Source organism: Narcine bancroftii, chromosome 2 (assembly GCF_036971445.1).
Source record: "Narcine bancroftii isolate sNarBan1 chromosome 2, sNarBan1.hap1, whole genome shotgun sequence".
Classification (NCBI taxonomy): Eukaryota; Metazoa; Chordata; class Chondrichthyes; order Torpediniformes; family Narcinidae; genus Narcine; species Narcine bancroftii.
The window spans coordinates 349,166,833-349,182,110 of record NC_091470.1 but is presented as its reverse complement, the minus strand read 5'-3'; the positions used below and the strand labels follow the sequence as shown (position 1 = coordinate 349,182,110).

The 15,278-nt window shown below is 41.0% G+C and overlaps 1 protein-coding gene across 11 annotated transcripts in view; it reads right to left on the bottom strand.

The window, feature by feature from the left end:
- tsnare1 (T-SNARE Domain Containing 1) overlaps nt 1-15,278 on the bottom strand; it is a 962,849-nt gene that overhangs the window by 823,392 nt on the left and 124,179 nt on the right. Inside the window, exon 1 of one of the 11 annotated variants that reach the window (XM_069922266.1) lies at nt 9,791-9,944. The exons of 9 other annotated variants lie outside the window; for them this stretch is intronic. Coding sequence is in view for 1 of the 2 variants with exons in the window: in XM_069922265.1 (XP_069778366.1) it covers nt 9,199-9,215 (17 nt within the window). In the remaining variant the exon portion in view is untranslated. Of the gene's footprint in view, nt 1-9,198; nt 9,722-9,790; nt 9,945-15,278 lie in introns of those variants that run through there. One more of the 11 variants, XM_069922265.1, reaches the window with a different exon arrangement.

Genomic DNA, 15,278 nt, shown 5'->3' with positions numbered 1-15,278 from the left:
CTGCTGGCTCATCTGTTAATTTAGTCCAGCAAATGATATAATCGTGAAAAATGGATCAATTGCCACCAAGAAATAAAAAGTAGAGAGGGAAGATATGCATGGCCATTGATCATTAAATGACTTAGAACAAAGAACTCTGCAGGACAATACAGGACATTCGGCCCACAGTATTGTGCCCACCTAATAACACTGGACAATGAAGATTTGTTTCCTGAACACTTTTGTGTGTGTTTTATGGATTTTGGGCCGCTGATCACAAAACTCTTAAAAGTTTTCCTACATGTACCATTTTTTAGATATAACTTATTTTGTGATATCCTCTGATACGTTAAGTCTACTAGTATATTCCCCAGAAAGCAAGCTGTTTTGGTCAGTCCAAGCATGCCTGGGCATGCACTCAGTGTAGGTGCAATGCATATGTTGTCTTAGGCATGGGTATGCATAGTCAGGATAGATGCAAAGAGGCTAATAAAAGCAGCTCACATGGACAGATGCTGTGCTATACATTGATATAGAGTGAATGCATGCTAATGTGCATGTTCTTCAGGCAATAGCACAGTGAATGCACTTAACAATAGGATTTATTATCTTCAGGAAGATTCAATACAGCAGGAATGTCTTCCCAATGTCGCAACAGTTGTGATACATTCTGTTACATTGTGGCAAGTATACAGTGATAGAATATTTGTAGATGTATTTCAGAGATAAATTGGTAAAAATTAGAGTAGGTTACATACATACACACACTTTAAAACAGATCTTATATGAAATACTGAAGAATTCATATTCAGTGACTTTACAGAAACTATGGAGAATGTTATGCACATTTCACAAGTAGGTGCTAATTGAAATGATGTCATGAAATGAACTGACTGGAGACAGATCGTCTGTATTGAACATTTTTACAAGACTTCTGAACTTTCTGCAAAGGGCTCACTCAAAGGTCAATCCTGGGTTCTTGTTTACCTATAAACAATAGATGGGAGCAGAAGAGTAATTCCTATTGTTTGCTGGAGACGGAGGGGGTTTTGCAAGTGAGAGAGTGTGAGAGAGAAAGAGACTGAACAGGCACAGCTGAAACAAGCAGGAAGAGTTTGTTGGAACTGAAAAAAAGAAACTCCAGAGTGGCGGATGGCTGAAAGTGCTATCTGTCTGATGTTTCTCTTGGAATAAGGGGAACAGAAAGGAATTCTGTAGTAGCCTGAAAGAAAGAGGTTATCATCTGGAGAACCCTGATGGGGCAAGTTTCATCAGCAAGACATTGAGTTGGCTAATGGTGGTACCTCAGTTGTGGAAATCCTGGAACAACAAATCTCTCTCTGCAAATCTACAAAGAACCTTCCTTAGCGGTCAACATTTACCTTTCGAGCACCAAATCCTGGTGAACTTTATACATGTTAAATTCTGTGCACAGTAAGAGAATTGCCTGCAACCAGTGAACTTGGAAGAATGAGAAGTGAGATTGAACTGTGAACCAAAGAAATTTCCTTAAATTTACACACACATTACATAAACATGCACTTAGAATTAGAAGGGGGTTAAGTTGGGTGAGTTAAGTCAATAGTGATAAGTTAAAGTTTGATTCCATTTTCATGTTTAAAGATAATTAAAAACAACTTTTGTTAACTACTTGTCTTGGGGAACGTCTATTGCTGCTGGGTTTTGGGGTCCTTTGGACTCGTAACAATATGCTTAATGCCAAATTCAATAAAAATTAATTTTAATGTTTCTCCCAGTTCCTATGTGATACAGGAAATCTGAAATTATATTTGTGTTCAGCTTGAAGGTGTCTATCATAATCCCCAATTTTCTTTCAGGAAGCAAATCCTTTGAAAAAAATTGTTGTCCAGTGTAACCAAGAATTTCCTGCTTTATAAACCTTCATTTTTATAATTTCCATATACCTATCAAATAAGAAGAACATTCTATGTTTTCCCTCCCCACCCCCAACTCTCTGTGGGAAGAACTTACCTCTTATATTACCCTGTACTTACTCCCAATCACCTTAAATCCATAGGAGTTTTTATGCAGAATGTCCGCTTCAAGGCCAGCTCCATCCGCGGAAATAGAGCAGCCCTAAAAAGCTGTTCCCGTATCACTTTTATGCGGCGTGGCGGGCATCTCAGTGCGCCCTCCAGAGCCGCTGTAGCCGGGCGACTGTTGCCGTGGCACTGCCCGTCATAAAAATGCAGCGAGCAATGGCCGACTTTGTTACCCATAATCCCCCACGCAGCTGGAACTGCTGTGGGAAATGCAGAGCGGTTCCAGCTGCATGTAGGATTATGGGTAAAGAAGTCAACCATTGGTCATTTTCTCAGTACTTGTATTTCACTCTAACCCACCTGTGAGTTCTTGGTCCTGAATATTGCAGATCATCAGTGAAAACAGTTATCATTGGTGTGGCCACTGCCACACTTTGGGGGCCCCAGCTTTGCGATCCTGATCTGCTGCAACCGGGAGATTGAGAAGAACGAGGGAGCAGAGTGGCATGTGCAGGGAGGAAGGCACACCGATGATGACTATTCCACGATACACTGGCATAATATGTTCACTAAACAGTCCTAGGTCACAGGCTGACAGCGTCATCAGCTCGTCCCTAGTTAGCCACTTGCAGTGGCTGGACATTTATGGAGCGAGGTGGAGCGCTCAGCTTCACCTCTGGTACAAGCATACAGAAGGATCAAAGTCAGTGCCTTGGAGTCACTCAAGGACCACTTACAAAGGTAAGGTTTGATACACAAGGGTAGAAAATCTCCGCCTTTTATGTTCGGATTTTTTTTTGCTTTATAGAAGGGCCTAGCCTCCTCATTGTGGCCATAAATTGTTGTCGTAGCAGTTCCAGTTTGAACACTGTACTGTCACCAAGAGGAACCAAGAACTATATTAAACTATATTTAACTTTAATTCTCTCAAACTGATGCATTGGCTTATAACTGTAGGCAAAGTAATTATTTTCCTTAAAATACATCACATAATTAATGTTTTTCCATATGCATTTTACACAAAATACCTCAAGGCTCACAATTCAAAGAGATTAATGCCTGGTAAGTAAAAGCAGAGAATGCTGTAAATAGCGACAGCATAACCTATCATCAAAACTAGTCAGTCTGGATAAAAACTGAGGAGAAGGATTTTAGAAGTCATTGAATTCAGTGATAGGTTCCAAGGGCTGTAATGTCTCAAGTGTCGCCTTGCCAGCAAACTCTGTTTCCTCTCGAAATAAACTGCCTGACCTGGGAAATGTTTTTATTTCAGACTTCTTGAATCTGCAGGGTTTTTTTTTGCTTTCACTCTTGTGAAGGCTTGCATTGAAATATTACATTCATCTTAGCAACGAATATCCATGAGTGAATTAGAAGTAAAATACCCTGACAAAGCAACATAGGGTGAATCACCACTATACACTGTTACTTGGTCACTGGCAATGGTTTGGTTCATATGCATGGCTGGCCCGCCTTCCCGCGGTGACTCCACCCCCTGGAATCCCCTAATAAAGGCAGTTAAGCCAAGTCCCTCCCTCAGGACAAAGTCCTGGGATCGGGCCAAAAGAGGAGCATTGTCCAAGTCTTATGGTATTAAAAGCCTGTCGTCCAGCAACTCCAGTCTTTTGGTATTAATGACAGTTCCAAATTTGCTGATTAACAATGTTACAGGGAATTGGTAACACGTGAAGCACAACAGAATTTTGTAAATCACCCTTCTAACATTCGCATGGATTTCCTCCGGGTGCTCCAGTTTCCTCCAACCCATCAAAGCATACACGGGTTTTACGTTAATTTTGATATTTGGGCAGCATGGGTTCATGGGCTGGAAGGACCTGTTACTGTCCTGTATGTCACAATTTAAAAATTTTAACCAGTGTAAAATGGAATCTAAAATCTCCGATTATTGCAGTAAGAATTTTTGACAAGCTTGGGAAATAAATTTGGGATCTTGGATGAAGGGGCAGGAGGCAAGGTTTTCATAGGAGTGGAGGGTTATTGAGGAATCCACTACCATGTGATCATCTTGAACCCAATGAGTTTGACTGTGGGAGTGTGGGTGCAAGTGCTGCGGCCAAGCCTTGGTCAGGGGAATGGATTTCGACCACCCCCCACCATGTCCCAGATGGCAGGTGTTTTTAATGTAGCATTCACTGGGAGAACAGTGAGTGATAATATGCACTTGCTTTTTTTTAAATTTAGATATACACTCAGTAACAGGCCCTTCCGGCCCACAAGCCACCAGATACCCCAATTAACCTCCAAACCCCGTATCTTTCGAAGGGTGAGAACGAAGAAACCAGAGCACCCTGATAAAACCCACACAGACATGAGGAGAATGTAGAAATTCCTTACAAACAGCCCCAGATTCGAACCTGAGTCACTGACGCTGTAATAATGTTGCACCAACATCCGTCTCAAGAAAGACCACGAGTCACGACTTCTAGTATAGCAGTGCAAAAGAGGCTGATTCGACGAATCTCAGCTCGAAAGTTCCTCTCACACAGGTGACAAAGGTGCAGGATGCTGTCGTACCAATGGTTTTTGATTCTCCAGATTCTCTTCCACAATTTTCTTTCTTCATTCCGCAAGCACTGCTTTTTATACACCAAACGAATGATCCAATGCTGTTTGTTCTCAGTGGTGCGGGTCAGTGTCGATACTCCAGGAATGTTCTGAGAGGGTCTTTGAAAACCATTCCTCTGTCCACCGCATGACCATTTGCCCTCAGTCAGTTCTCCATAAAGTTACTGTTTTGATATTCAATTGGATTTTCTTCCAACATGTCTCATTCATCTGATCTATGGTCTGTTTGTCGATGCAGGGAGGTTTGTCTGGGACAGCCTCGGCATGCCTGGAATTTTGACGTGAAGTATGTCTATACAGACAGGTCATCTAGAAATGGTTCTGCTATCTGGCATGTCATTTGCACACCATCTCTATCTTGCAAGCAAAGCATGAGAGGTATGACAATTACAAGATACACCTTCATCTTGGTCTTTCAGCTGATTCTTATATTCTTTGACAAGGCAATTAATTACTCAGGTTATAAATCACTCTCCAATTCTGTCATTAATTAGCTAAAGGGCATCGTGCAAACTGATGATGTCATCACGCACAGGGAAATTACTTATAGCCATGCAGTGAATTGTAACAGGACATGCTCAATCCATATTCCTCATGGGCAAAACTATAACAGAAAATACACACGTACTTTAAATGTGCAGAATTACTTTGAATTTGTTTACACGTTAAAATACATATTTTGACCAATATAATTCCAGGAAATAATGATGCAGCAGTTTGAGAAAATTGAACAAAGGATGTTTTCTTGTTGACTGATTAAAAAAATTCTGGGGGACTGCATTTATTACCAGTTTACCATCAAAACCTTTAACAGACATGATTCCAGCCAGCTTACATTTCTTCCACAGCCTATCGATTTTTAGTTTCAGTGAAAATCTATCGCAGAGAAATTGTTTGAAAGCTGAAAGTGAATCCCTCTTCATCTCTCTCATCTGATCCACAACTCTATGATCTGATAAGGTCCCATTTAAGCAATTTAGATATAATCCAACCCAAATATTAACCAGATTATTTGTGAACAATTATTCCTTGATGGGAATATCAATTATTGCTTTCAAATCTGTGAGAAGGCAGAAAGGGTAATAATTAGTAAGGAACTCATTGACAACTAGCTTGAAGACTAATGTGATATAAGCTTGGAGATGAGTCTCTTCATACCAATAATATTTAGTGTGGAGACACATTGATAGTAAGTAGTCCTTGACCTCCAACCTACGCGCACATATGACCGAATTTTTTTTAAAATCTTTATTAAAACTACTTTGTATAAAAAGTACTAGGGCCCACCGTGGCCTCCGCTCCCATCAGCAGTCTGAGATCCCCACTCCAGGTAGTCCCCGACTTGCAACCAATCCGAGTTATGACCAATCCGTCAGTCCCAATTACAGTCATAAATCGGGGACTACCTGCTGACTTTGCTCTATCTTTTCGACGAAAAATTGAAAGAATATTTAATATATTTCATGTTAATTTCTGGATCGAACAAAGAACCCCTGAAACCGTACTGAAACTTAGTAAAACATAACAGAAAATTTATGCAAAACAATCTCCCATAACCAAAAATGTAACAATGACCAGATCATTTGTTTTAATAATGTTAGTAGAGACACAATTATTCATGAAGACATCAATGCAATTCTCATGGTATTTGCAATGATCTTTGGCTTGGCTTCGCGGACGAAGATTTATGGAGGGGGTAAAAAGTCCACGTCAGCTGCAGGCTCGTTTGTGGCTGACAAATCCGATGCGGGACAGGCAGACACGATTGCAGCGGTTGCAAGGGAAAATTGGTTGGTTGGGGTTGGGTGTTGGGTTTTTCCTCCTTTGCCTTTTGTCAGTGAGGTGGGCTCTGCGGTCTTCTTCAAAGGAGGTTGCTGCCCGCCAAACTGTGAGGCGCCAAGATGCACGGTTTGAGGCGTTATCAGCCCACTGGCGGTGGTCAATGTGGCAGGCACCAAGAGATTTCTTTAGGCAGTCCTTGTACCTTTTCTTTGGTGCACCTCTGTCACGGTGGCCAGTGGAGAGCTCGCCATATAACACGATCTTGGGAAGGCGATGGTCCTCCATTCTGGAGACGTGACCCACCCAGCGCAGCTGGATCTTCAGCAGCGTGGACTCGATGCTGTCGACCTCCGCCATCTCGAGTACTTCGACGTTAGGGATGAAAGCGCTCCAATGGATGTTGAGGATGGAGCGGAGACAACGCTGGTGGAAGCGTTCTAGGAGCCGTAGGTGGTGCCGGTAGAGGACCCATGATTCGGATACCATAGCATATTTTGCATTCACCTGTTCGTAGCATCAGGACTTGGATATATCTGGCTGAATTTCAGGTCAATGTGTGCAGATCAATGGCATTTAATGAAATTAGAGTGGCATCTAGTATCCTGACCAATAGACTGAATGGCTTCCTTCCAGGTCATAGAAATTAAATACATGGCCTGCTGAGCTTCTCCAGCGTATTTGTGCATTGCACTCGACACCCATATCTGCAGATTTACTTGTTTTTAAACTTAGGAACAATATAGTTCTAAGTGCGGCGGGACAGCAGAGTGGCTTTAAATTACTATCACATCTCTGTGCAGAAAACCAAACTTTGGCCAAATGGTAAAATTACTGGGAAGGCAAAGAGGCTGCAGTCCATCTGGTATAGCGTTCCCTCTGTGGGCGAGAACTGACTCTACTGAAATGGTGTTGAGAAGCAAGAAGAAAGATGGTAGCTCACCTAGTTTCTAAGTGGCAGCATTAAAGATGTACTATTGAATTCAACATGTGAGGTAGACAAAAATTAATCAATTGACTGAGACACTCAAATCATCTGCTTGGAGACAGGAAAGTGACTGAGAGTCAATACACTGTGCAAGAGACCACTTGACTGCTCTGTACTAACAAGATGATCGGACAAATGTAGCAAAAGTCAGAGATGAATGTTCTGCCACTCCATCACTCCTCCTCGTTGTTCAGCTATTGCTATAGGTTGCTATACATTGCACCACTTGATGATATTTACCTTGTGACTACCTGGAACAAGCCTATTTTTTTTTAACATTGTACATCATGCTTTCACCATGCACTGAGAGACTGGAATGGACCCAGCACTAATCCCCGAGACATGCCACAAGTTACAGGCCCCTGGAGAGGCACCTTCTACTACCACACCCTGGTTTCTCCCACAAAGCCAATGTCTAATTCAATTTACAGCCTCATCCTGAATACCGACAGACTGAACCTTTTTGAGCAATCTCCAATATGGGTCCTTGTCAAAGGCCTGACTAAAGACCATGTAGATAACATCCACTGCATTTCCTTCACTGATTTTCTTGGTCACCTCCACAAGACTCACCATGTCGACTATCCCCAATCAACCCTTGTCTATCCAAGTACGTATATATCCAGTCTCTTAAAACACCTTCGAATCACTTACATGCTACTGATGTCAGAAATACCGGCCTATAATTACCTGGATGACTCTTAAAACTTTTTTTAAACAACAGTACATCAGCTTTCCTCCAATCCTCTAGCATGTCACGTGTGTAAAGAAGATTTAAATACCCCTGCTGTGGCCCATAGAATTTCTGTACTGGCCTCCCTCAGGGACCAAGGAAATATCTTGTCAGGCCCTGAGGATTTATCCATCTTTATTTGCATCAGGATAGAGAGCACCTCCTCCTCTGAAATCTATGTAGTGTCCAAAACCTAACTGCTGGTTTGCCTCACTTTCATGGCTGACTCCCGGGTAAATAAAGACGCAAATAAATCTATTCAAGATCTCCCCCCATCTCTTTTTACTCTACACATAGATCTGGTCTCCAAGAGGACCAACTTTGTCCCTTGCTTGTCTTTGCTATTAACAAATCGATGGAAGCCCAGGATATTTTCCTTCACCTTGTCTGCCAGAGGCACCTAATCCATTCTATAAACTTCCTTGATTTCCTGCTTAAGTGTTTCTTGTCTTTCTTGTACTCCTCAAGTAGCTTATTTGTTTCTTGCTGCCTATACCTGCTCTCCATCTCCTCTTCTTTCTCAACCAGGGCCTTGGTATCTCTCGAAAAGCAATGTTCCTTATACCTGTTTGTCTTGCCTTTAATTCTGACGAGAACATACAAAGTCCGTACTCTTAAAATTTCACGTTTTAGTGTCTCCCTATTCATGAGGCACACATGTGCCAGAAAACCTGTCCCAATCCATGCTTACCAGATCCTTTCTCGTTCCCTCAAAAAAGGATGTTCTTCAATTTTGAATCTCAGCCCGAGGATTAGACTTATCCTATCTATAAAAATAACATTTTGTTCTGCCCACTACCCTCCCATATGGTCTCTGCAACCGAAATCTAACCCATTTTCCTCTCTCCTCATTCTGAGAAAAAGTCCTCACAAGAGAACTACTTGCTTCCACTGCAAATGAACAGGGCAGGCCAATGTCCTAAATAAAAACAGCTAAAGCTCTCAGAAAATAGAACAATGTGCTCTGGAAGGCCTTATCCATCATCTGCCTCTATGTTTAAACAAAGCACTGTGGAAAGACAGCATAATACAGAAAGGGTGCCCAAGCCTTTGAATAATAACTATCAACTTGACATCAGACACCTTGTGAAAAATAGTGCTATTAATCACACTGTCAAGCCCCAAGTTACCTGGAATCATACACCATGCTTCACTGAAACACTGTTTTTATTTCCTGTGTGCTGGGCCTCTTGAGCACACACTCAGTCTCAAAACTGATTTTTATGTGCATGCATTTCTCATGAAGTCAATTTACATTCTGCATGGGCACCTCTCGAGGGAAGTGGAACTTCTATCAATGTGACATCACAATTCTTGGGTGGTTTAATGACTGGAGGGATCAGTGGGTGTTTGGGCTTGTACTAACGACTCATCCTCCTGACGCAGGCATTTAAAAGGTATGGCTGACCTCGAAGCACCAAGCCATCACAATTTTAGCTGGCATCATGTGCTATAGAAACCAATCTCTTAAAGAAGTTAAAGCCACAGCATTTTTTTTTTAAAGCCCTCCTATTGAACTTCACATTTGTTTCTGGTTATCTACAGTCCAAATTAAAGATTTCACTCCAACAGTCATTTCTCTTTTGTGAAAATAGTTTCATGATGAGATAGTTGCCTCAGTTCTTTAATTTCTCCCATTGTTTGATGTCATAAGAGGAGTCAACTAAGACCAGAGTCAACACTGACACTCATGTCATGCCCGAGTCCAATTCCCTCACTTACCATCACTAAAACTAAGCATTGGTACCTTTTCACATGGCTAACATAAAAAAAAAATTAAACTCTGTCATGGAGAAAAAGGTAGGGCATTGGGATTTTATCTTCCTACTGGAGCAAAGAAGTTGAGCAGAGTGTTAAAAGAAATTCAAAGCTCACAGTTCAGATTTACTGTGAAAATACATTCCTGACATCACATACACCCCTGTGATTCTTCTTCCTGCGGGCCAGGCAGGTTTTCTACATATCAGTACGACAAAAAAAAAACTGTACACAAGAAAAGATATGTAAACAAAGAAAAAAATGTAATAGAAAAGGAAAAAAATAAATATTCAGTCATAAATAAAGCCCTTAAATGAGTCTCTGATTGAGTTTGCTGTTGAGGAGTCTGATGGTGAAGAGAATAGCAGCTGTTCCTCAACCTGGTGGTGAGAGTCTTGCGGCACCCATACCTCTTTCCTAATGGCATCAGTGAGAACAGAGCCTGACTTGGGTGGTGTGCATCGTTGATGACTGATCCTGTTCTCCGAAGGCAGCATTCCATGTAGAATTTCTCAATGGTGAGGAGAGTTTTGCCTGTGATGTACTGGGTGTGTCCACTATCTTTTGCAGGGCTTTCGACTCAGTTATTGGAGACCTTATACCAGGCCATAATGTATCCGGTCAGCACCCTTTCCACTACACATCTGAAGTTTGCTGAAGTTTCTGATGTCATACTAAACCCCCGCAAACTCCTGAGAAGGTAGATGTGCTGACGTGCTTTCTTCCAATGACGTTAGTGTGTTGGGTCCAGGAAAAATGTTGAAATTGAAGAGTTGAAAATAGAAACAGAAAATACTAGAAACAGCCATCAGAGTTTGTCAAGATGGGTCACCACAGGAACCCTGGCCTCACCCCATCCACCTCACCCTCTTTGCCAATTAAATTTAAGTTTATTATCATTTGATTGTACAGATACAACTAGATGAAGCAGCATTTCTACAGACCATAGACAACATAAATACACATAAAATAAGAATCACAAATATACATCAAGATATAATTTAAAATAAATATATATAAATAGTTTGAGATGATTTGCTTGGTTACAGGATACTGCTCATCAATCTCACAGCCTGCGGGAAAAAACAATTTCTCACCATGGCAGTCCTGATTTTGATGCTCGTGTACCTCCTTACTGAGGGTTGTTGGTCAAGGAGACTGTGTGTGGATGGAAAAGGCCCTCAATAAGTCTTTAGCAACACTCCTGGAAAACATTACTAATAGAAGAAAAGGAGATCCCAGTGATCTTCTTTGCTGTTTTGATGACTCTCTGTATTGACTTCAAGTCCGATGCATTGCAGCTACCATACCTCGTAATAACACAGCCAGACAGGAGACTCTCAGTTGTGTTCCTGTAAATGTTGTCAACATGGGTGCTGGTAGTCTAGCCCTCCTCAATCACCATTAGGAAGGCTGCTGCGCCTCCTGATTGATGAAGAGATGTTGCGGGTCAAGGATAGGTTGTCCTTTGTATGCACACCCCAAGAAATATTTGCAATTTGTTTCTAATTTTCTCTATTCTCTAGAGAGTCTGATGTTGATGCATTAGCCATCCCCAGGGATAGGAGTGTTCTACCTTCTAACGGTGACGTCATGACGCTCAAGCGATGTTGGTGGACCTGCCCTAAATCCTGATAAATGTATTGTGATCTTATATTTAAACAAAATTAATCATGCCTAATTATAATATCATTAAGTTTTATGTATAGCACAGCCCCTGTTGTTATGCTGACCTGAATAAACCTTTATAAAGGGACCGTGGGAAAGTACTAGCAATAAATGGCATTAGCAGGGAATTTTTAAACCTCATGGAAAAGTTGATAGCACTATAGCACACAATTTATAAAGATCATGGGAAAAAAAACTATGGTTGATCTGGCCTCCCAGAATTCCATGCGGCGGAGAAAACCCTCCGTGAGAGCTCCACACATGCAATCGTGTATACAAGCCTTTCTCTGCCGTACAGAATTCTGGGAGGGCAGGTCAGCCATTGCTTTTTCCCCATGATCTTTATAAATTGTGGATGATAGCACTACCAACTTTCCCATACTGTTTAAAAGTCGTCTGTTATCACTATTTATTGCTCACATTTTCATCTCTCTTTCCCGCTACGACTTTCCCCACAGCAAAGTTTATAACTTCTTTTTAATCTTTTCTTTAAGTTCCTGCACTCACAAAAACTTGCGTCATTTCTGCCCTAGAGTGCAATTCCCAGTTTCACACTTAGCTAATTGGAATCCTGATGTCTGCAGACGCCGGGGATTGCAGTCGGAACCGAGGCAGTCTATCCTGGGCGTGAAATTAGATCATTTCAAACCGGTGTTCAGATTAATCTGGTTTCACACTTAATCCTTATCTTACAAAATGGCTGTTAATTCCTGGGATACAATTCAAGTGTGAAAGGGACAATTGTTTCCCTTTCCAGAGATGGTGCCGTACCTGCTGACTGTTTCCCATATTTTCAATTTTTGTTTCAGTTTGGCAGCATTTGCAGTTTTTGACTTTCAATTATTGAGGGTTGAAGTGCCAGTTGATGAAGTAGACAAACACAATGTGGTCAAGCAATAATCATGGCTTTTATTAGCAGAAACTCATGGTACAATAATGAAAGACAATAGGTGCATACACAGTTATACCCAAGGGGAGTGTCCTTAACAGTAGAGATAATGCACAGCCAATGTTAGTACAGCAAGGCTCGCCAGAGGGGAGACAGGCAGCTTGGCAGACATTCACCACAAGGGTTTGTTTAGATTTGATTGAGGAGCTAACGTTGTGGGTTCTCTGTTTAATAATATTGCTAAATAATATGTAAATTAAGCACTAGAAACTTATCGGTGTTTAATCTTTGTTACTTGCCGTCAAAATTCAATTCCTATCAAGGCAGCCACATTTCAGAAGGAAATGTGGAACATGCAAGCTTCGGTGTCTGTGTGTAGTGCTTGGGAACACATTTCTATCCCCATTTTAATCAGGTTGGTTGCAAGATCATTTGTTGCAAAGTCAATGACTCCGAAAGAAGTAATCCGCCAACAAACTGATAAAGGCCTTAAGTAATGGTAAATGCAGGGCAACAGGTAGGATTGCAGGTTATACATTCCACAATGTCAGGACATCATTTTTTAATCGGGTGGTCACGACAAAAGACATCGTTATTGTCAGCGGCTGCGTGGCAAGCTGTGGCTGTGTAATACATTTATCTCAGGTAGTACGGATTTACAACAGTCTTTTGTGAAATGAAAGTGACTGACCATGATTGCAAGTTATATTGTGTTGCTTTTACCTGAATGACTGCAAGTTCTGCTTCCCTGATCACCAAATGCACTGCAGTGTCGAGTTAAAGGAAGGCAAGCAAAGCTGCACTGAATTATCAAAATGTGTCCAAGTTCATACCTTGCGACAGTCCATTAAAATTTTACACATTCAAGACCATACAGCATGTGCTTAATCTCCTTCAAACCAGGAAGAGGTAAGGTCTTAAGGAGTTTTTCTTCTTTCCTAAAATATATTTTCTCTCTTGCATCTATTTATGAGAAAGCTGCATCTTGGTTAAGAGGTTAGTGCATTCACAGTTACATATGCTTAATCAGAGCATGCAGGACGTCATCGTTACTAACCCTAGACTTTTCTGATATTTTGCCTCTCCTGGAAAATTACATGTCAATTGAGGTGAAAGGAGGAAGTGAGGATCTGTAGGATGTTGTTAAGGCCTATTATGTTTTTTTGAATATCAAATCAGAACAGGCTTCAAAGTTTACTAAGTTCTTCCTGACTGTATTTTTTTAATATTCGGCACAAATGCTCTCCCAAGAAACAGGGAGCAAGCAGCCTGTGATGCATCCAATAATTGAGAAGAGCTTTGATTAAATTTAAATTTAATATCTAACCACTACTCTAACCATGCACCCTCTTTAATCACCCTCTTGAGGGGATTAGTTCCCCTCTTGATCATTCCACTGGTTCACACCCTTAAAATATGCACTTCGTTGGGAGAACAAAAATCTCACGATAGATCTTTATTACATCAGAATTTTATTAAGAATTTTTAAGTCTCTGCAGCATTGTTTTTAAGCAATCTTCTGTATCCATGTGGTAAGCTTTACTTTGGAGATAATACAGGCAAATTAAAAAGTCACAGCAAGTTACAATAACTACAAAAACAATTACCTTCACTCTTTTATATTTCTTTCCAGATCAGGGCGGCAGGGTTAGGATAGCATTTAGTGCAACAGTGTTACAGCACCAGCGACCGGGATTCAAATCTAGCACTGTCTGTAAGGAGATTGTATGTTTTCCCTGTGTCTGCGTGGGTTTCCTCCAGGTGCTCCGGGTTTCCTCCCACCGTTCAAGACTATAAGTCAATTGGGTGTAATTGGGCGACACGGGCTCATGTGCCAAAAGGCCTGTCACCGTGCCACAGATCTAAATTTAAAATGTAAAATTATTAGGAAAGAAAATTTAACTCTGTTTCTCTCCGTAAAAATATCAAGAATTTGCATTGGCCTAACCCTTTGGATGCACAGATGCTCTGGTGTTGAGGGACTTCTTTGCATTCTACTGCTGCTTTCCTGTTGTCTCACGTCACAAAATGTCAAAACATCCATTATGGCCATTGGCAAAAAGTAATGCCGACCACTGGCGGTATCCAAAGCACTGAATCTTGACCATCAAATCAAATGTCATTTGTCTGCACAGGCTAGTTACCCGACTTTCGAGTTCTGTTCTTGCTAACAAATTACACTTCAAGACAAGTGTACAAAAGGATCATCACAGCAAAAAAAAAAATAGGTTATTAAACACAGGGTGTTGGGTACAGATGTTAAATTGGAATGTGTAAAGTCAAGGATATTTGAATATGTGACATACTGGGAAATTTTGATTTTTTTTAAATAATGAAATAGAATGAGGTGGCTTACAAGACAATTAAAAATGATCTTCCTATTTCAACAAATATATGATTGCAAAATGTTAGCATGGAAAAACATTAAAAGATTTTTTAAATGCTCATCCCTACCTTTGTTTTTCCATTATGGATGATCCAGGATTTGTCCCTTATTCCACATTACATCAAATTCCTTCTAATCTCCTCCAACACTCACCCAATCTAGTTCATCATGTCATTATTTCCCTGCTAAGCAGCAACTTGATTTCAAAACATGTACCTTTCTAAATCTTGCTAAGGCGTCCTATTGCCAGGGTGAGGCCAAATGTAAATCTAATGAACAAAACATTACATTGCCCAGGACAACTTCAAACCCAATGACATGCACATTTATCATTTTAGACAACACTCACCTCTTTCTGCTTCCCATCTCTTCTTTACGTACTCCTGTTCTTATCTTTCTCTCCAGCTACCCCCTCCCCACCCAGAGATCTCTCCCTCTTCCTGTGTCTCCACCTTTCGTCCAATAAAATATCACCTATTCGTTCCTCCTCAGCTTCTTATCCCCTTCTT